The sequence below is a fragment of the Bombina bombina genome, chromosome 2 (genome assembly GCF_027579735.1).
Source record: "Bombina bombina isolate aBomBom1 chromosome 2, aBomBom1.pri, whole genome shotgun sequence".
NCBI classification, from domain to species: Eukaryota; Metazoa; Chordata; class Amphibia; order Anura; family Bombinatoridae; genus Bombina; species Bombina bombina.
Genome location: NC_069500.1, coordinates 1,335,621,608 through 1,335,644,224, shown reverse-complemented (window position 1 = coordinate 1,335,644,224; position 22,617 = coordinate 1,335,621,608). Strand labels below are relative to the sequence as shown.

The window sequence follows — 22,617 nt, the reverse complement described above, 5'->3', positions numbered from 1 at the left end:
ATCTCCCTTTTGGAGGAGAAGCTTTGAAGTCCAGAAGATATCCCTGAGATATGATCTCTAACGCCCAGGGATCCTGGACATCTCTTGCCCAAGCCTGGGCGAAGAGAGAAAGTCTGCCCCCCACTAGATCCGCTTCCGGATCGGGGGCCCTCACTTCATGCTGTCTTAGGGGCAGCAGCAGGTTTTCTGGCCTGCTTGCCCTTGTTCCAGGTCTGGTTAGGTTTCCAGCCCTGTCTGTAGCGAGCAACAGTTCCTTCCTGTTTTGGAGCGGAGGAAGTTGATGCTGCTCCTGCCTTGAAGTTACGAAAGGCACGAAAATTAGACTGTCTAGCCCTTGGTTTGGCTCTGTCTTGAGGCAGGGCATGGCCCTTACCTCCAGTAATGTCAGCGATAATTTCTTTCAAACAGGGCCCGAATAATGTCTGCCCCTTGAAAGGTATGTTAAGCAATTTAGATTTAGAAGTCACATCAGCTGACCAGGATTTAAGCCACAGCGCTCTGCGCGCCTGAATGGCGAATCCGGAGTTCTTAGCCGTAAGCTTAGTTAAATGTACTACGGCATCAGAAATAAATGAATTAGCTAGCTTAAGGACTCTAAGCTTGTCTGTAATCTCATCCAACGTAGCTGAGCTAATGGTCTCTTCCAGAGACTCAAACCAGAATGCCGCCGCAGCCGTGACAGGCGCAATGCATGCAAGGGGTTGCAATATAAAACCTTGTTGAACAAACATTTTCTAAAGGTAACCCTCTAACTTTTTATCCATTGGATCTGAAAAAGCACAGCTATCCTCCACCGGGATAGTGGTACGCTTAGCTAAAGTAGAAACTGCTCCCTCCACCTTAGGGACCGTCTGCCATAAGTCCCGTGTGGTGGCGTCTATTGGAAACATTTTTCTAAATATAGGAGGGGGTGAGAAAGGCACACCGGGTCTATCCCACTCCTTGTTAACAATTTCTGTAAGCCTTTTAGGTATAGGAAAAACGTCAGTACACGTCGGTACCGCAAAATATTTATCCAGCCTACATATTTTCTCTGGGATTGCAACCGTGTTACAATCATTCAGAGCCGCTAATACCTCCCCTAGTAACACACGGAGGTTCTCAAGCTTAAATTTAAAATTTGAAATGTCTGAATCCAGTTTATTTGGATCAGATCCGTCACCCACAGAATGAAGCTCTCCGTCTTCATGTTCTGCAAATTGTGACGCAGTATCAGACATGGCCCTAGTATTATCAGCGCACTCTGTTCTCACCCCAGAGTGGTCGCGTTTACCCCTAAGTTCTGGCAATTTAGATAAAACTTCAGTCATAACATTAGCCATGTCTTGCAAAGTGATTTGTAAAGGCCGCCCTGATGTACTTGGCGCCACAATATCACGCACCTCCTGAGCGGGAGATGCAGGTACTGACACGTGAGGAGAGTTAGTCGGCATAACTTCCCCCTCGTTGTCTGGTGAAATTTTCTTGACATGTACAGATTGGCTTTTACTTAAAGTAGCATCAATGCAATTAGTACACAAATTTCTATTGGGCTCCACATTGGCTCCACATTGGCCTTTGAACATATTGCACAAAGAGATTCCTCTGTGTCAGACATGTTTAAACAAACTAGCAATTAGACTAGCAAGCTTGGAAAATACTTTTCAAATAAATTTACAAGCAATATAAAAAAAAACGTTACTGTGCCTTTAAGAAGCACACAAAACTGTCACAGTTGAAATAACAATGAACCGGATTAGTTATAGTAACCAAATTTTCACATTAAATGCATTAATTTAGCAAAGGATTGCACCCACTAGCAAATGGATGATTAACCCCTTAATACCAAAAAACGGATAACAAATAAAAATATATACGTTTTTATCACAGTCAAAGCACAGTCTGCTGTGAGTGATTACCTCCCTCAAAACTAGTTTTGGAGACCCCTGAGCTCTGTAGAGACGTCCTGGATCATGCAGGGAGAACAAGGAAGACTTGTGACTGAATTTCTACTGCGCAGTAAAGCGCCAAAATAGGCCCCTCCCACTCATAATACAACAGTGGGGAAGCTCAGTAAACTGATTTTATTCAAAACAAACGACAGCCATGTGGAAAAATAATGCCCATAAAATTTTTCACCAAGTACCTCAGAGAAAAAACGATTAACATGCCAGTAAACGTTTTAAATATAAATATATGAAATGTTATTAAAAAGCCTGTTGCTAGTCGCTTTCACTGCAGAAAAGGCTATAAGTTATATGTATACAGTATTTTCTTAGTGAAGTGCCATTCCCCAGAAATACTTCAGTGCAAACATACATACATATCAGCCTGATACCAGTTGCTACTACTGCATTTAAGGCTGTACTTACATTACATCGGTATTAGCAGTATTTTCTCAGTCAATTCCATTCCTTAGAAAATAATATACTGCAACATACCTCCTTGCAGGTGAACCCTGCCCGCTGTCCCCTGTTCTGAAGTTACCTCGCTCCTCAGAATGGCCGAGAACAGCAAATGGATCTTAGTTACGTCCGCTAAGATCATACACAACTCAGGTAGATTCTTCTTCTAATGCTGCCTGAGAAAAAACAACACACTCCGGTGCTGTTTAAAATAACAAACTTTTGATTGAAGAAATAAAAACTAAGTTTAACAACCACAGTCCTCTCACACGTCCTATCTATTAGTTAGGTGCAAGAGAATGACTGGGTATGATGTAGAGGGGAGGAGCTATATAGCAGCTCTGCTTGGGTGATCCTCTTGCACTTCCTGTTAGGGAGGAGTTATAATCCCATAAGTAATGGATGACCCGTGGACTGACTACACTTAACAGGAGAAAGCTTACCTTCAGCCATGATTACTGCAAAAGCTTTCTTGAACAATATAGTAAAATTACATGGGCTCCCCTCTACTATTAGATTAGATTTTATTTCTTCCTTGCATGACAGACTTCAACTGCTTAAAAAGCATCTGCAGGAAGCACAAGACTATCAAAAGAAATACTATGATCTACATCACTCGCCCAGTCCTACCTATAAAATAGGGGACTCTGTTCTCTTATCCACAAAGCATTTGAAACTGCGAGTGCCCTGTAAAAAATTGGCAAACCAATTTATCGGACCTTTAACGATCGAGGCTGTTATAACTTCCAATGCTGTACGATTGACTTTACCAAAGGATTTCACGATACATCCAACTTTCCATGTATCTTTATTAAAGCCTTATAAAAACGTTTCCTTAGTACATCAGCGGAATCCTCCTCCACCTATATACCTTCATGATCAACTAGAATATGAAGTCGAGTCTATCCTTGATTCACGTATACGTCGTGGTGGCTTGCAGTACCTGATTTAGTGGAAAGGATATGGTCCTGAAAGCAATTCTTGGGAGTCGCATGTGGATTTGCATGCTCCCGATCTCCTCACCGCCTTTCACCGTCGGTATCCTGAGAAACTGCATCTCCACACCCCAGGTGTCCGCCCTTGAGGAGGGGTATATGTGATATACCTTTAAGGTATATCCCTTCATGCACTCTGATCCTTTAAAAGGGATCCTCCTACATTTCTTCCCTGCCTGATTATTGTTGCTTCACAGCTCTGGCTGTTCACTTGCTTTGTAATTTCAGGTCTCCTACTCAGCTGATTCAACAGCAGTTAATATATACTTAAGTACACTTTGCTTTCTCAAGGTTTATCCTATCTACAGAATCTATTGAACTTCACTTCAGTTCAATACCTCTGGATTCCCTTCAGCAGACCAAGTTTGCAACGGATTCTTTCAGCACTTCAACCTGTCAGACATTCAGCAACAGGTACCGCTGAAGTTTCGCTTACGCTGCCTTACGAAACCGGAAGTGAGTCACACATTCACAGCAATTCTCTCAGCGCTGCTGAACGCAGCTCCTCTCTCCACGCTAAGTTAAAGACTTGTGTTATTTTACTCCTTGCTTTTCAATTGTGCATAGAAGAACTTTCAGAGAGGTAATAACTTGATATTGTACCCTCATCTGTGCCTCCCGCTTTTGCCACGCACAATATTGTCTCTGAGTTATTTCATCTGATAACGTCAGAAAGGAGTGAATGGGACTGTATATATTTTAGTGTGAATGTGTGTGAAGATTACTGAGCTTCTAAATCTGTTTTGAGTCTAATCAATCTTAACCAAAGCCTGAAGATATTAATTAATCTTTAACTGAGTCTGACATCCTACTGGGAATCATTAACTTCTGAATTATTTCAGTAACCCATTTCACTGTTAATTAATCAGCTCACTGTGTCTTTATCCTGTTGTACCAGTGCATTCAGGAATTGTACACCAAAGAGCAACATTTACAACGTTTATTTGGTTACATTAAGTGAAATCATTACATTACCTGATAAATGTATTTTCTCTTGCGATGTATCGAGTCCACGGATTCATCCATACTTGTGGGATATTCTCCTTCCTAACAGGAAGTGGCAAAGAGAGCACCCACAGCAGAGCTGTCTATATAGCTCCTCCCTTAGCTCCACCCCCCAGTCATTCGACCGAAGGCTAGGAAGAAAAAACATAATTTATGTAAGAACTTACCTTATAAATTCATTTCTTTCATATTAGCAAGAGTCCATGAGCAAGTGACGTATGGGATATACATTCCTACCAGGAGGGGCAAAGTTTCCCAAACCTCAAAATGCCTATAAATACACCCCTCACCACACCCACAAATCAGTTTAACGAATAGCCAAGAAGTGGGGTGATAAAAAAAAAGTGCGAAAGCATATAAAATAAGGAATTGGAATAGTTGTGCTTTATACAAAAAAATCATAACCACCAAAAAGGGTGGGCCTCATGGACTCTTGCTAATATGAAAGAAATGAATTTATCAGGTAAGTTCTTACATAAATTATGTTTTCTTTCATGTAATTAGCAAGAGTCCATGAGCTAGTGACGTATGGGATAATGACTACCCAAGATGTGGATCTTTCCACGCAAGAGTCACTAGAGAGGGAGGGATAAAATAAAGACAGCCAATTCCTGCTGAAAATAATCCACACCCAAAATAAAGTTTAATGAAAACCTAAGCAGAAGATTCAAACTGAAACCGCTGCCTGAAGTACTTTTCTACCAAAAACTGCTTCAGAAGAAGAAAACACATCAAAATGGTAGAATTTAGTAAAAGTATGCAAAGAGGACCAAGTTGCTGCTTTGCAAATCTGATCAACCGAAGCCTCATTCCTAAACGCCCAGGAAGTAGAATCTGACCTAGTAGAATGAGCTGTAATCCTTTGAGGCGGAGTTTTACCCGACTCGACATAAGCATGGTGAATTAAGGATTTCAACCAAGATGCCAAAGAAATGGCAGAAGCTTTCTGACCTTTTCTAGAACCGGAAAAGATGACAAATAGACTAGAAGTCTTTCGGAAAGACTTAGTAGCTTCAACATAATATTTCAAAGCTCTAACAACATCCAAAGAATGCAACGATTTCTCCTTAGAATTCTTAGGATTAGGACATAATGAAGGAACCACAATTTCTCTACTAATGTTGTTGGAATTCACAACCTTAGGTAAAAATTCAAAAGAAGTTCGCAACACCGCCTTATCCTGATGAAAAATCAGAAAAGGAGACTCACAAGAAAGAGCAGATAATTCAGAGACTCTTCTGGCAGAAGAGATGGCCAAAAGGAACAAAACTTTCCAAGAAAGTAATTTAATGTCCAATGAATGCATGGGTTCAAAAGGAGGAGCTTGAAGAGCCCTCAGAACCAAATTCAAACTCCAAGGAGGAGAAATAGACTTAATGACAGGTTTTATACGAACCAAAGCTTGTACAAAACAATGAATATCAGGAAGATTAGCAATCTTTCTGTGAAAAAGAACAGAAAGAGCAGAGATTTGTCCTTTCAAGGAACTTGCGGACAAACCTTTATCTAAACCATCCTGAAGAAACTGTAAAATTCTCGGAATTCTAAAAGAATGCCAGGAAAAATGATGAGAAAGACACCAAGAAATATAAGTCTTCCAGACTCTATAATATATCTCTCTAGATACAGATTTACGAGCCTGTAACATAGTATTAATCACAGAGTCAGAGAAACCTCTTTGACCAAGAATCAAGCGTTCAATCTCCATACCTTTAAATTTAAGGATTTGAGATCCTGATGGAAGAAAGGACCTTGCGACAGAAGGTCTGGTCTTAACGGAAGAGTCCACGGCTGGCAAGAGGCCATCCGGACAAGATCCGCATACCAAAACCTGTGAGGCCATGCTGGAGCTACCAGAAGAAAAAACGAGCATTCCTTCAGAATCTTGGAGATTACTCTTGGAAGAAGAACTAGAGGCGGAAAGATATAGGCAGGATGATACTTCCAAGGAAGTGATAATGCATCCACTGCCTCCGCCTGAGGATCCCGGGATCTGGACAGATACCTGGGAAGTTTCTTGTTTAGATGAGAAGCCATCAGATCTATTTCTGGGAGTTCCCACATTTGAACAATCTGAAGAAATACCTCTGGGTGAAGAGACCATTCGCCCGGATGCAACGTTTGGCGACTGAGATAATCCGCTTCCCAATTGTCTATACCTGGGATATGAACCGCAGAGATTAGACAGGAGCTGGATTCCGCCCAAACCAGAATTCGAGATACTTCTTTCATAGCCAGAGGACTGTGAGTCCCTCCTTGATGATTGATGTATGCCACAGTTGTGATATTGTCTGTCTGAAAACAAATGAACGACTCTCTCTTCAGAAGAGGCCAAGACTGAAGAGCTCTGAAAATTGCACGGAGTTCCAAAATATTGATCGGTAATCTCACCTCCTGAGATTCCCAAACCCCTTGTGCCGTCAGAGACCCCCACACAGCTCCCCAACCTGTAAGACTTGCATCTGTTGAGATTATAGTCCAGGTCGGAAGAACAAAAGAAGCCCCCTGAATTAAACGATGGTGATCTGTCCACCACGTCAGAGAATGTCGGACAATCGGTTTTAAAGATATTAATTGAGATATCTTTGTGTAATCCCTGCACCATTGGTTCAGCATACAGAGCTGAAGAGGTCGCATGTGAAAACGAGCAAAGGGGATCGCGTCCGATGCAGCAGTCATAAGACCTAGAATTTCCATGCATAAGGCTACCGAAGGGAATGATTGTGACTGAAGGTTTCGACAAGCTGAAATCAATTTTAGACGTCTCTTGTCTGTCAAAGACAGAGTCATGGACACTGAATCTATCTGGAACCCTAAAAAGGTTACCCTTGTCTGAGGAATCAATTAACTTTTTAGTGAATTGATCCTCCAACCATGATCTTGAAGAAACAACACAAGTCGATTCGTATGAGATTCTGCTAAATGTGAAGACTGAGCAAGTACCAAGATATCGTCCAAATAAGGAAATACCACAATACCCTGTTCTCTGATTACAGACAGAAGGGCACCGAGAACCTTTGTAAAAATTCTTGGAGCTGTAGCTAGGCCAAACGGCAGAGCCACAAACTGGTAATGCTTGTCCAGGAAAGAGAATCTCAGGAACTGATAGTGAGCTGGATGAATCGGAATATGCAGATATGCATCCTGTAAATCTATTGTAAACATATAATGCCCTTGCTGAACAAAAGGCAAGATAGTCCTTACAGTTACCATTTTGAATGTTGGTATCCTTACATAATGGATTCAATATTTTTAGATCCAGAACTGGTCTGAAGGAATTCTCCTTCTTGGGTACAATGAAGAGATTCGAATAAAACCCCAGCCCCTGTTCCAAAACTGGAACTGGCATAATTACTCCAGCCAACTTTAGATCTGAAACACATTTCAGAAATGCTTGAGCTTTCACTGGGTTTACTGGGACACGGGAAAGAAAAAATCTCTTTGCAGGAGGTCTTATCTTGAAACCAATTCTGTACCCTTCTGAAACAATGTTCTGAATCCAAAGATTGTGAACAGAATTGATCCAAATTTCTTTGAAAAAACGTAATCTGCCCCCTACCAGCTGAGCTGGAATGAGGGCCGCACCTTCATGTGGACTTAGAAGCTGGCTTTGCTTTTCTAGAAGGCTTGGATTTATTCCAGACTGGAGATGGTTTCCAAACTGAAACTGCTCCTGAGGATGAAGGATCAGGCTTTTGTTCTTTGTTGAAACGAAAGGAACGAAAACGATTATTAGCCCTGTTTTTACCTTTAGATTTTTTATCCTGTGGTAAAAAAGTTCCTTTCCCACCAGTAACAGTTGAGATAATAGAATCCAACTGAGAACCAAATAATTTATTACCCTGGAAAGAAAGGGAAAGTAGAGTCGATTTAGAAGACATATCAGCATTCCAAGTTTTAAGCCATAAAGCTCTTCTAGCTAAAATAGCTAGAGACATAAACCTGACATCAACTCTGATAATATCAAAAATGGCATCACAGATACAATTATTAGCATGTTGAAGAAGAATAATAATATTATGAGAATCATGATCTGTTACTTGTTGCGCTAAAGTTTCCAACCAAAAAGTTGAAGCTGCAGCAACATCAGCCAATGATATAGCAGGTCTAAGAAGATTACCTGAACACAGATAAGCTTTTCTTAGAAAGGATTCAATTTTCCTATCTAAAGGATCCTTAAAGGAAGTACCATCTGCCGTAGGAATAGTAGTACGTTTAGCAAGGGTAGAAATAGCCCCATCAACTTTAGGGATTTTGTCCCAAAACTCTAATCTGTCGGACGGTACAGGATATAATTGCTTAAAACGTTTAGAAGGAGTAAATGAATTACCCAAATTATTCCATTCTCTGGAAATTACTTCAGAAATAGCACCAGGAACAGGAAAAACTTCTGGAATAACCACAGGAGATTTAAAGACCTTGTCTAAACGTTTAGATTTAGTATCAAGAGGACCAGAATCCTCAATTTCTAATGCAATTAGGACTTCTTTAAGTAAAGAACGGATAAATTCCATTTTAAATAAATATGACGATTTATCAGCATCAACCTCTGAGACAGAATCCTCTGTATCAGAAGAATCATTAGAATCAGAATGATGATGTTCATTTAAAAATTCATCTGTATAAAGAGAAGTTTTAAAAGACTTTTTATGTTTACCAGAAGGAGGAATAACAGACATAGCCTTCTTAATGGATTCAGAAACAAAATCTCTTATGTTATCAGGAACACTCTGAACATTAGATGTTGATGGAACTGCACAGGTAATGGTACTTTACTAAAGGAAATATTTTCTGCATTAACAAATTTGTCATGACATTTAATACAAACAACAGCTGGAGGAACAACTACCAAATGTTTACAGCAGATACACTTAGCTTTGGTAGTTCCAGCACCAGGCAGCGATTTTCCAGTAGTATCTTCTGACTCAGTTGCAACGTGGGACATCTTGCAATATGTAATAGAAAAAACAACATATAAAGCAAAATTGATCAAATTCCTTAAATGACAATTTCAGGAATGGGAAAAAATGCCAGTGAACAAGCTTCTAGCAACCAGAAGCAATAAATAATGAGACTTAAATAAAGTGGAGACAAAATTGACGCCCACATTATTTGGCGCCTAAATGCTATTAGCGCCAAAAATGACGCCACATCCGGAACGCCGACATTTTTGGCGTGAAAAACGTCAAAAATGACGCAACTTCCGGCGACACGTATGACGCCGGAAATAGAAAAAAAAATTTCGCACCAAGAAAGTCCGCGCCAAGAATGACGCAATAAAATGAAGCATTTTCAGCCCCCGCGAGCCCACAGGGAAGTCAAATTTTAAGGTAAGATAAAAATGATATATTCAAATGCATTATCCCAAATATGAAACTGACTGTCTGAAATAAGGAAATGTTGAACATCCTGAGTCAAGGCAAATAAATGTTTGAATATATATATTTAGAACTTTATAAAAAAGTGCCCAACCATAGCTTTAGAGTGTCACAGAAAATAAGACTTACTTACCCCAGGACACTCATCTACATGTTGTAGAAAGCCAAACCAGTACTGAAACGAAAATCAGCAGAGGTAATGGTATATATATATAAGAGTATATCGTCGATCTGAAAAGGGAGGTAAGAGATGAATCTCTACGACCGATAACAGAGAACCCATGAAATAGACCCCGTAGAAGGAGATCATTGAATTCAAACAGGCAATACTCTCCTCACATCCCTCTGACATTCACTGCACGCTGAGAGGAAAACCGGGCTCCAACCTGCTGCGGAGCGCATATCAACGTAGAATCTAGCACAAACTTACTTCACCACCTCCATAGGAGGCAAAGTTTGTAAAACTGATTTGTGGGTGTGGTGAGGGGTGTATTTATAGGCATTTTGAGGTTTGGGAAACTTTGCCCCTCCTGGTAGGAATGTATATCCCATACGTCACTAGCTCATGGACTCTTGCTAATTACATGAAAGAAAGGAGAAACTATAGGGTGCAGAGGTGACTGAAGTTTTTTTTAAAATATACTACCTGTCTTAAACAGACAGGGTGGGCCGTGGACTCGATACATCGCAAGAGAAAGAAATTTATCAGGTAAGCATAAATTCTGTTTTCTCTTGCAAGATGTATCGAGTCCACGGATTCATCCATACTTGTGGGATACCAATACCAAAGCTTTAGGACACGGATGAAGGGAGGGACAAGACAGGTAACTTAAACGGAAGGCACCACTGCTTGTAGAACCTTTCTCCCAAAAATAGCCTCCGAAGAAGCAAAAGTATCGAATTTGGAAAATTTGGAAAAAGTATGAAGCGAAGACCAAGTCGCCGCCTTACAAATCTGTTCAACAGAAGCCCCATTTTTAAAAGCCCATGTGGAAGCCACTGCTCTACTAGAATGAGTAGTAATCCTTTCAGGAGGCTGCTGGCCAGCAGTCTCATAAGCCAAACGGATGATGCTTTTCAGCCAAAAAGAAAGAGAGGTAGCCGTAGCCTTTTGGCCTCTCCACTTACCAGAATAAACAACAAACAATGAAGATGTTTGACGGAAATCTTTGGTTGCTTGTAAGTAGAACTTTAAAGCACGAACCACATCAAGATTGTGCAACAGACGTTCCTTCTTTGAAGAAGGATTAGGACACAGCGAAGGAACAACAATTTCCTGATTGATATTCCTATTAGAAACAACCTTAGGAAGGAATCCAGGTTTGGTATGCAAAACCACCTTATCTTCATGGAAAACAAGATAAGGTGAGTCACACTGTAAAGCAGATAACTCAGAAACTCTTCGAGCCGAAGAGATAGCTACTAAAAACAGAACTTTCCAAGATAGAAGCTTAATATCTATGGAGTGGATAGATTCAAATGGAACCACTTGAAGAACTAAGTTTAGGCTCCATGGCGGAGCAACAGGTTTGAGTATAGGCTTGATTCTGACTAAAGCCTGACTAAACGCTTGAACATCTGGGACATCTGCCAGACGTTTGTGTAAAAGAATAGACAAAGCAGAAATCTGTCCTTTTAAGGAGCTAGCTGATAATCCCTTCTCCAATCCTTCTTGGAGAAAAGACAATATTCTAGGAATCTTAATCTTACTCCATGAGTAACCCTTGGATTCACACCAATAAAGATATTTGCGCCAAATCTTATGATAGATTTTCCTGGTGACAGGCTTTCTAGCTTAAATCAGGGTATCAATGACCGACTCAGAGAAACCATGCTTTGATAAAATCAGGTGTTCAATCTCCAAGCAGTCAGACGCAGAGAAATTAGATTTGGATGCTTGAATGGACCTTGGATTAGAAGGTCCTGCCTCATTGGCAGAGTCCACGGTGGAACAGATGACATGTCCACTAGGTCTGCATAACTAGTCCTGTGTGGCCACGCAGGTGCTATCAGAATCACCGAAGCTCTCTCCTGCTTGATTCTGGCAACCACACATGGGAGGAGAGGAAACGGTGGAAATACATAGGCCAGATTGAAGGACCAAGGCACTGCTAGAGCATCTATCAGTACAGCCTGGGGATCCCGGGACCTGGACCCGTAACAAGGAAGCTTGGCATTCTGATGGGACGCCATCAGATCCAATTCTGGTGTGCCCCATAGCTGAGTCAGCTGGGCAAAAACTTCCGGATGGAGCTCCCACTCCCCCGGATGAAAAGTCTGACGACTTAGGAAATCCGCCTCCCAGTTCTCTACCCCTGGGATATGGATTGCTGAAAGATGGCAAGAGTGAGTCTCCGCCCATCGGATTATTTTGGTTACTTCCATCATTGCTAGAGGACTCCGTGTTCCTCCTTGGTGATTGATGTAAGCTACAGTTGTGATGTTGTCCGACTTAAATCTGATGAATTTGGCCGCAGCTAGCTGAGGCCACACCTGAAGCCTATTGAATATCGCTCTCAGTTCTAGAAATGTTTATTGGGAGGAGAGTTTCCTCCCGAGACCATAAGCCCTGTGCTTTCAGGGAGTTCCAGATGACACCCCAGCCTAGCAGGCTGGCATCTGTCGTTACAATGATACACTCTGGCCTGCGGAAACACATTCCCTGAGCCAGGTGGTCCTGAGACAACCACCAGAGAAGAAAATTTCTGGTCTCCTGATCCAGATGTATTTGCGGAGATAAATCTGCATAATCCCCATTCCACTGTTTGAGCATGTACAGTTGCAGTGGTCTGAGGTGTAGGCGTGCAAAAGGAACTATGTCCATTGCCGCTACCATGAGTCCGATTACCTCCAAACACTGAGCCACTGATTGCAGAGGAATGGAATGAAGAGCTCGGCAAGTGTTTAAGAGTTTTGATTTTCTGACCTCTGTCAGAAATATTTTCATTTCTACCGAGTCTATCAGAGTCCCTAGGAAGGAAACTCTTGTGAGAGGGAAGAGAGAACTCTTTTTTATGTTCACCTTCCACCCGTGAGATCTCAGAAAAGCCAACATGATGTCCGTGTGAGACTTGGTTAACTGGAAAGTCGACGCCTGAATTAAGATGTCGTCTAGATAAGGCGCCACTTCTATGCCCTGCGGTCTTAAAACCGCCAAAAGGGACCCTAGCACCTTTGTGAAAATCCTGGGAGCCATGGCCAACCCAAAGGGAAGGGCCACAAACTGGTAATGCCTGCCCAGAAAGGCGAATCTGAGGAAATGATCTCTGTGAATAGGGAGGTGTAGATAGACATCCTTTAAGTCCACGATAGTCATATATTGACCCTCCTGGATCAAAGGTAGAATAGTCAGAATAGTCTCCATCTTGAATGATGGTACTCTGAGGAATTTGTTTAGAATTTTGGGATCCAAGATTGGTCTGAAAGTTCCCTCCTTTTTGGGAACCACAAACAGGTTTGAGTAAAAACCTAGTCCTTGTTCCGCTTTTGGAACTGGGCGGATCACTCCCATGGTATGTAGGTCTTCTACACAGCGTAAGAACGCCTCTCTCTTTGTCTGGTTTGCAGACAATTGAGAAATGTGAAATCTCCCCCTTGGGGGGGGAGTCTTTAAAGTCCAGAAGATATCCCTGGGACACAATTTCTAACGCCCAGGAATCGTGAACATCTCTTGCCCAAGCCTGAGCGAAGAGAGAGAGTCTGCCCCCTACTAGATCCGGTCCCGGATCGGGGGCTACCCCTTCATGCTGTCTTGGAGGCAGCAGCAGGCTTCTTGGCCTGTTTACCCTTGTTCCAAGCCTGGTTAGGTCTCCAGACTGACTTGGATTGGGCAAAATTCCCCTCTTGCTTTGCAGCAGGGGAAGCTGAAGCGGGACCACCCTTGAAGTTCCGAAAGGAATGAAAATTATTTTGTTTGGTCCTCATTTTATTTGTTTTATCCTGAGGGAGGGTGTGGCCTTTCCCTCCAGTGATGTGTGAAATAATCTCTTTCAGTTCAGGCCCGAATAGGGTCTTTCCTTTGAAAGGGATGTTTAAAAGTTTAGATTTTGATGACACATCAGCAGACCAGGACTTAAGCCATAACGTCTTGCGTGCTAAAATGGCAAAACCTGAATTCTTTACCGCTAATTTAGCCAGTTGGAAAGCGGCATCTGTAATGAAAGAATTTGCCAACTTAAGGGCCTTAATTCTATCCATAATATCCTCTAATGGAGTCTCCATCTGAAGAGCCTCTTCTAGAGCCTCGAACCATAAAGCAGCTGCAGTAGTTACATGAACAATGCACCCAATAGGTTGGAGAAGAAAACCTTGATTAACAAAAAATTTCTTTAGGAGACCCTCTAATTTTTTATCCATAGGATCTATGAAAGCACAACTGTCTTCGATAGGTATAGTTGTACGCTTAGCGAGAGTAGAAACAGCTCCCTCCACCTTAGGAACCGTCTGCCACCAGTCCCGCATGGTGTCAGATATGGGAAACATTTTCTTAAAAACAGGAGGGGGAGCGAACGGTATACCTGGTCTATCCCACTCCTTAGTAACAATATTCACAATCCTCTTAGGGACTGGAAAAACATCAGTGTAAACAGGAACCTCTAAGTATTTGTCCATTTTACACAATTTCTCTGGGACCACTATAGGGTCACAATCATCCAGAGTCGCTAATACCTCCCTGAGCAACAAGCGGAGGTGTTCAAGCTTAAATTTAAAGGCCGTCATATCAGAATCTGTCTGAGGGAGCATCTTTCCTGAATCAGAAATCTCTCCCTCAGATAGCAAATCCCTTACCCCTACTTCAGAACATTGTGAGGGTATATCGGATACGGCTACTAAAGCGTCAGAAGGCTCAGCAGTTGTTCTTAACCCAGAGCTGTCACGCTTTCCTTGTAAACCAGGCAGTTTAGATAAAACCGCTGTGAGGGTTGTATTCATAACTGTGGCCATGTCTTGTAAAGTAAATGAAGTCGACGCACTAGAGGTACTTGGCGTCACTTGTGCGGGCGTGGGAGAGCTAGATGGCAAACCCTCAATTCCTTCTGTCTGAGAATCATCTATTGCTATATTTTTAAGTGCTATAATATGCTCTTTATAATTTATAGACATATCAGTGCAAGTGGGACATATTCTAAGAGGGGGTTCCACAATGGCTTCTAAACACATTGAACAAGGATTTTCCTTGGTGTCAGACATGTTAAACAGGCTAGTAATGAAACAAGCAAGCTTGGAAAACACTTTATTCAAAGTAAATAATACTTAGAAAAAACGGTACTGTGCCTTTAAGAGAAAAAAAGATGCACAAACTCTGCAAAACAGTGTAAAAAAGCAGTAAACTTTACGTAATTTTTACAGTAGAATCATAAAGCCTTAGTAAGTTTGCACAGCCAGTCAAATAAACGATTAACCCCTTAATGTAAAAACCGGATTGACAAACGTCAAAAACCGGTATAAAAACATTCAGCACCTTGCCACAGCTCTGCTGTGGCGCCTACCTGCCCTTTAGGATAGATTTGTGGGGAAAAACTTATTTTAGGCCCTCAAACACAGCAGGGCCCTCTGGAGAAGCAGCTGGATGTCTTCAGAGTAAAAGAAACTGCACAACTGAGGTGCGAAAATAGGCCCCTCCCAACTCACTCGATGTTAGTGGGGCCTAAAAGTAACACACCAAAGTGTTTCTAAACTAGCCATGTGGGTTAATAACCCTTAAAAAAGCCACAATGACCCCTTAAAGTCCCTCAAAAAACGTTAAGTTTTCAATAAAAAAACGTTTTTCCCATAAGTGCCAACAGTAACAAATGAGCCCTTTATGCAAGCTGGGATTCTCTATTAAGTGTCTGAATACAGCTTACCCTTCCCTCATGGGGATATTGTCAGCCTTTTCTAGAATTATCACAGTCTGTCTAGAAAAAAATTGACTGAACATACCTCAATGCAGCTTAGCATGCAAACCGTTCCCCCAACTGAAGTTTTCCTGTACTCCTCAGCCTCTGTGGGAACAGCAGTGGATCTTAGTTACAAAGTGCTAAGATCATCATCCTCCTTGCAGAAATCTTCATCCCTTTTCTGCCAGAGAGTGAATAGTACACACCGGTACCATTTAAAATAACAAACTTTTGCTTGAGAAAATAAAAACTTACATTTTTGTCACCACACTCACTTTACCCTTCCTAGCAGTTAGCAGGCAAAGAGAATGACTGGGGGTGGAGCTAAGGGAGGAGCTATATAGACAGCTCTGCTGTGGGTGCTCTCTTTGCCACTTCCTGTTAGGAAGGAGAATATCCCACAAGTATGGATGAATCCGTGGACTCGATACATCTTGCAAGAGAAAATCCAATTGGCTGATGCCAATAGGCTGTAGGCCTCTTGGTAGCCTCCCAGACCAGTCGTCTTTTCATCAATTTTGGAGGGACGTTTAGTACTTGGTAATGTCACTGTTGTGACATATTTTCTCCACTTGATGATGACTATCTTCAGTGTGTTCCATGGTTTATCTAATGCCTTGGAAATTCTTTTGTACCCTTCTCCTGACTGATACATTTTAACAATGAGATCCCTCTGATGCTTTGGAAGCTCTCTGTGGACCATGGCTTTTGCTGTGGGATGCGACTAAGAAAATTTCAGGAAAGACCAACTAGAGCAGCTGAACTTTATTTAGGGTTAATCAGAGGCACTTTAAATGATGGCAGGTGTATGCTGATTATTATTTAACATGATGTTGAATGTCATTGCTTAATTCTGAACACAGCTACATCCCCAATTATAAGTGTGCACACTTATGCAACCACATTATTTTTTGTTTTGTTTGTTTTCTTCCCTCCACCTAAAAGATTTCAGTTTGTTTTTCAATTGAGTTGTGTAGTTTATAGGTCACATTAAAGGTGGAAAAAGTTTTTTACATCACAGAAACCTGACATTTTAACAGGGGTGTGTAGACTTTTTATATCCACTGTACATATACAGTATATATAATGACTGCTGCTTTTTAAATTTTGGCTAAAGGTTCGCTTATGCGAACCTGCCGCCATTGGCACTCCGACCACCTGATAAATCTGGCCATTTGTATATGAGAGAGAGAAAGACAGGGATCTCCTGTGTACAGATCTCTTTAGGTGATTCTACAGGTTTCCAATGGGATTGAGGGCTTTGATTTTCTCCTCAAATGTGTGAAATAATTAAACACAGCAGGGAGCAATTTGTAATTGGCTTAATTGTCCTTGTAACCGCAGAGAGATCTGCACTTAACCCATCCATAAAATACAGAATACATAAATATAAAAATATCACCATGTAGTTAAGCAGTAGTATGTATGTATATAAGAGAGAAAGAGAAGAGATTGCAATTTGAATCCTTGCAAGATGTTATTTGATACACTGCACACATGAATTCCAGTGGAATAGAATGTACATTTGTCAGTAGGTCAGCGGACATTTCTGCCCCTCTACATGGAATGTATATTCATCTATCGTTAGATAGAGAGGAAGATGCTTCTTTTAGCAGCTAAGCATAATTGTTTAATTTAAAAAGGTTGGGGGGCTTGGAGTATGGAGGCTCCAAATTTTAAACTTTACAAAAAATATGCACTATACAAATTTTATTCTTACCACAGTTTCAGCCGTTGATGGGAGATGACGAAGAGCCGTCTTTGGAAGTGTTCTTGTTCTACATTGCAGGTGCAAGTGTAATTTGTCAAAAAGAACCTAGGACAAATTGTACATCTTTATTAAATTATTTATTAAATTGTGTCATTTAATGTAAACCAAGTAAAAATAACATTTTTAAAATACGACATTGTGGAAACGTCTGCAGGTTTTGTTTGGTTGTTTGCTTTCTTGTTGAATCTTCTACAATGTTTTTTTCTGCCATTTTTATCATATTCTTTAACTTAAATCACTGGTTTTCAAAGCTGCCCTCAGGCCAGATTTTCAGGATAACCTTGGGTGTGAGCAGGTAAAATAACCATGTTTACTAAGCAGCTGATTATTTCACCAGTGCTCCAGTTCAGATATCCTCAAAATATGTCCTGTTATGGAGACCTGAGAACAGGTTTGAAAACCAGTGACTTAAAGGGGCAGTCTAGTCAAAATTAAACTTTCACGATTCAGATAGGGCATGTAATTTTAAACAACTTTCCAATTTCCTTCTATTATCTAATTTGCTCAGTTCTTTAGCTATCCTTTGTTGAAGAAATAGCAATGCACATGTGCGAGCCAATCACACAAGGCCTCTATGTGCAGCAACCAATCAGCAGCTACTGAGCATATCTAGATATGCTTTTCAGCAAGTGATATCAAGAGAATGAAGCAAATGAGATAATGGAAGTAAATTAGAAAGTTGTTTAAAATGACATGCTCTTTTTACATCACAAAAGAAAAAAATTGGGTTTCATGTCCCTTTAAAGGGATTAAAAGGTCAAATTTAAAATGTACAATAATGCATTTTAAATAGAAGCATGTTTGCAATATACTTCCAATAGCAAAAATACTTTTAGTAAAAGTTATTACTTTTCCAGCAGCATATTCACATATGCTACTTGTGATCATTATGCTTGCTCAGAGAGCTAGAGGTGGTGTGTTTTGCATCAATGAAGACTTAGTTTTCCTCATACAAGCCACTGCTGACTGTCCGAGAAGTCGTAGTGCATAGACATTCACAGCATATGTACGTATGCCGATAGATTGTATTATGTTTTACTAGAAACATTTTTGCTAGTCCATAATGTAAATTTAGGAAAAAGCTAGATATTTGAGCATACAGTCACAAAATCATTGAAAGGAAATGAAACCCAAAATGTTTCTTTCATGATTCAGATAGAGAATAAAATTTTATTTTCATTCTCTTGGTATCATTTGTTGAAGGAGCAGCAATGCACTACCGGTTTCTAACTGAACACATGGATGAGCCAATAACAATTGTTATATATCTGCAGCCACCAATCAGCAGCTAGAACCTAGGTTCTTTGCTGCTCCTGAGCTTTCCTAGAAAAACCTTTTAGCAAGGGATAACAAGAGAAGGAAGCAAATTAAATAATAGCAGTCAATTGGAAAGTTGTTTAAAATTGTATACTTTATCTGAATCATGAAATAATTTTTTTGGGTTTCATGTCCCAACCCTTTGAGTGCTAAGCACTTTCACACCTGGGTGCTAAGCTGGATTTGAGGGGTTTATATTGTTTTATTTTTTTAAATATATATTTTTTTTAACTTTTTTCCCCCCAGATTTCCCCAAGACTTGAACTGTTGGAAAGGTTAGGCGATTACCTTTCCAATGGTGGGTCTTGGGGGTCTGTAGCTGCTTAGATGCCTGAGATACAGGCTTCTAAGCAGCATGACCCATTTCCCTATACTGTATTTGTATTTTTTAAATAAAGTTGCGCAGTGACGTCATCATGTCATTACGCGTGATGTCACCGTGCAAAACGTGAATCCCCGGCGATGCCTGTCACTATACAGGCACAATCGCCAGGGTGGGAGTCGATGGGTGACCCCAGATTGCCCTCAAGGTGGGTGAGTGCTAGTGACGGCTCTGAGCCGTCGACAGCACCTGACTGGGAAAATTTGCAACGGCTCAGAGACGTCGTTCGCATTCAAAGGGTTAAGCACTGAGAAAGCACATAATGAGCAAGGTTCAAAGATATGCCATTTTTTTAAGTGTATTTGATTTTAGTTTGTATCAATTTGCTTCAAGCCATTTGCATATTCTTATTCTAAAAGAAATGCAATATAATACTAGTGATAATTCAGATGGAGGAATATTGCTCTAAAATGGGCCATACAAATTGATGCATCTTTGCTTTTAAACCAAATTAAAGTTTGTATTTTGTCTCTCAATTACCTTTGTTCTAAAATATATTAAATAATATGTAAAATGGCTTCTTTTTATGCTTCAGTTATATACTCTATATGGCCGAAAGTATGTGGCCACTCAAACTAATTATACAGTTCAGATGTTTCAGCCACATCCATTGCTAACAGGTTCATAAAATCCAGCACATAGCCATGAAACCTCCATAACAAACATTGGCAGTACAATGGGCCGTAGTGAAGAGCTTGGTGACTTTAAACGTGGCACTGTCATAGGATGGCACCTTTGCCAAAAACCTGTTCATGAAATCTCTGTCCTGCTAGATTTTCCATGGTCAACTGTAAGTGCCAAGTGGAAGCGTCTAGGAGCAGCTAAGCCACAAAGTGATAGAACGTGCAAACTCACAGAGGATATTAAACCACAATTATTTTTTTCATGATTCAGGTAGAGCATGCAATTTTAAGCAACTTTCTAATTTACTTCTATCATCAATTTTTCTTCGTTCTCTTGGTATGCTTTTTTGAATGAGCAACAATGCACTATTGGTTGGGGACTGAACACATGGGTTAGTCAATGACATTCGGTATATATATGCAGTCACCAATAAGCAGCTAGAACCTAGGTTATTTGCTGCTCCTGAGCTTTCCTAGATACACATTTCAACAAAGGATAACGAGAAGGAAGCAAAATAAATAATAGAAGTAAATTGGAAAGTTGTTTAAAATTGTATTCTATATCTGAATTATTAAAGAAAAATGTTGGGTTTCATGTCCCTTTAAGCACATAGGCCCCTTAGTTCCAGTTAAGGTTCATCTTAATGCTACAGGATACAAATACATTTTAGATAAATGGGTGCTTTCAAGTTTGTGTCAACAGTTGTTCTGGTAGGGCTTTGCTCCTGTCCTGTACACACAGCAAGGTCCCTAAGGACAAGGTTTGATGAGTTTGGTGTGGAGCAACTAGAGTGGCCTGCACAAAGCCCTGACATCAACCCCATTGAACACCTTTGGAATGAATTGAAACACAGATTGTGAGCCAGATCTTCTCCTCCAATTGCCTGACTTCATACATGCTCTTTTGGCTGAAAGGGCAAAATATGCAACATAAAATACACAATATTAAGGAAAGCCTTCCCAGAGTAGTGGCGAAAGTTATAGGCGCAAACTCCCTATTGATGTCCATGGTTTTGGAATGGGATGTCCAACAAGCTCATAAAGGTGTGATGTTAGGTGTTTACATACTTTTAGCCATATGGGGGCATAGCTATCAAGCTCTGTATGGAGCTTGAAGCCCCGTGTTTCTAGCGAGCCTTCTGGCTCGCCAGAAACACCAGTTATGAATCCATAACCTGTCCGCCTGCTCTGAGGAGGCGGACAGACATCGCCACAATTCAACACGATCGAATACGATTGGGTTGATTGACACCCCCTGCTAGCGGCCGATTGGCCGTGAAACTGCAGGGGGCAGCGTTGCACCAGGAGTTCACAAGAGCTGCTGGTGCAATGCTGAATGCACGGAGTGTATTGCTCTCCGCATTCAGCGAGGTCTGTCGGACATGATCCGCTGATCAGATCATGTCGGACAGGCCTTTCATAAATAGGCCCCATGGTCTATATTTGTTGTTGAGGTGTGCTCAGATGAAGACTTAATGCCATACATTTTTCAGGATGTGCCGCAGTCTTGGCTGTTTTTGTTCAATTGTTTACAGCAAGAAGGGAGAACTTAACTTTTGTATCATGATTTGATGCAAAATAGTTTAACAAATCTGCTTGCATTTGAAAATAAATTTCACACTATGAAAAATGCAGGTTCTTATGGTTTCCTGCAACAAGGCATGCTCCTGGTATAGGTGACAACATCTACATATTATTTTTGACACTTCACTTTTGCACTTAGAATGGTGCCAATACTAGGCAAAATATTATTCTATTATCATATATATCTTAAAGGGAAACTCAACCCACATTTTTTTATTTTATAATTCAGATAAAGGATGCAATTTTAAGCAACTTTCTAATTTACTCCTATTATTAATTTTTCTTCGTTATCTTAATATCTTTATTTGAAAAAGCAAGAATGGAAGCTTATGAGCCTGCCCAATTTTGGTTTAGAACCTGGGTATCACTTGCTGATTGGTGTCTGCATTTAGTACCCTGTGATGTAGTTGTTGTGTCTAATAGGCAGAAGGGATAAATGTTTGTTCTCTGTGTTTTAATGGAAACAATTACTGTATTCTCAATAGGCTGGAGTGCATTTCTCCCTAAAGACAGCAAAAAGGGTTAATGTTTAGTCTTTCATTTCTGCTAGCCTTTTAATAATTTCAAAGATTTCCAGATCTGTTGCTAGTCCTCTTTATTAATAGAGACATTAAAGGGATGTAAAACCCAAATACAATTTAAAAAAAGATTCCAGTGTACCTCTTTTTTCAAATTTGCTTGGTTCCCATGATATTCTGTGTTGCAGATACCTAGGTTGGCATCTGGAATAATACATGCATGGAAATAGTGCTGTTATCTAGTGCTCTTGCAAATTGATAACATTCTTGCAAAACTGCTTGTTTATAATGCTCCAGAAATGGGCCAGCAAATAAGCATATGTCCCTGCTTTTCAACAAAAGATACTATTCTAAACTTAAATACTAGTGCACAGGCCCTCACAGCATATGTGTGTATGCCACAGAAAAACAATTATAAATCTTACTGGAATCATTTTTGCTAAATAGAGAGGTATTTCAAATGTTTCTATTTAAAACTGAAATGCACCCATGCACATTTCTATCCCTTTAAAGGCATGTATTATTTTGTTCCTGCAATAGGGTAATAAAATTGTTTGCTATTTATTCTTTGCATTTTATGTAGTGCAATACAGAGTTTAAGGACATTTAATATGTTTAGGTTCTTGCAGTGGGTAAAAAAACTCAAATGTTTTTCTTTCATGAAAGAGCATGCAATTTTAAACAAATACATTTTTAATTTATTTCTATTGTCTAATTTGCTTCATTCTCTTGGTAGCCTTTGTTGAAAAGCATATCTAGATAGGCTCAGTAGCTGCTGATT

At 40.5% G+C, this 22,617-nt stretch overlaps 1 protein-coding gene across 1 annotated transcript in view; it reads right to left on the bottom strand.

Annotated features, from left to right (window-relative positions):
• Window positions 1-22,617, bottom strand: part of POLN (DNA polymerase nu) — a 587,345-nt gene that overhangs the window by 303,143 nt on the left and 261,585 nt on the right. The window contains exon 14 of the mRNA XM_053700310.1: window positions 17,362-17,457. Within this exon, the coding sequence (XP_053556285.1) occupies window positions 17,362-17,457 (96 nt within the window). The remainder of the gene's footprint in view (window positions 1-17,361; window positions 17,458-22,617) is intronic.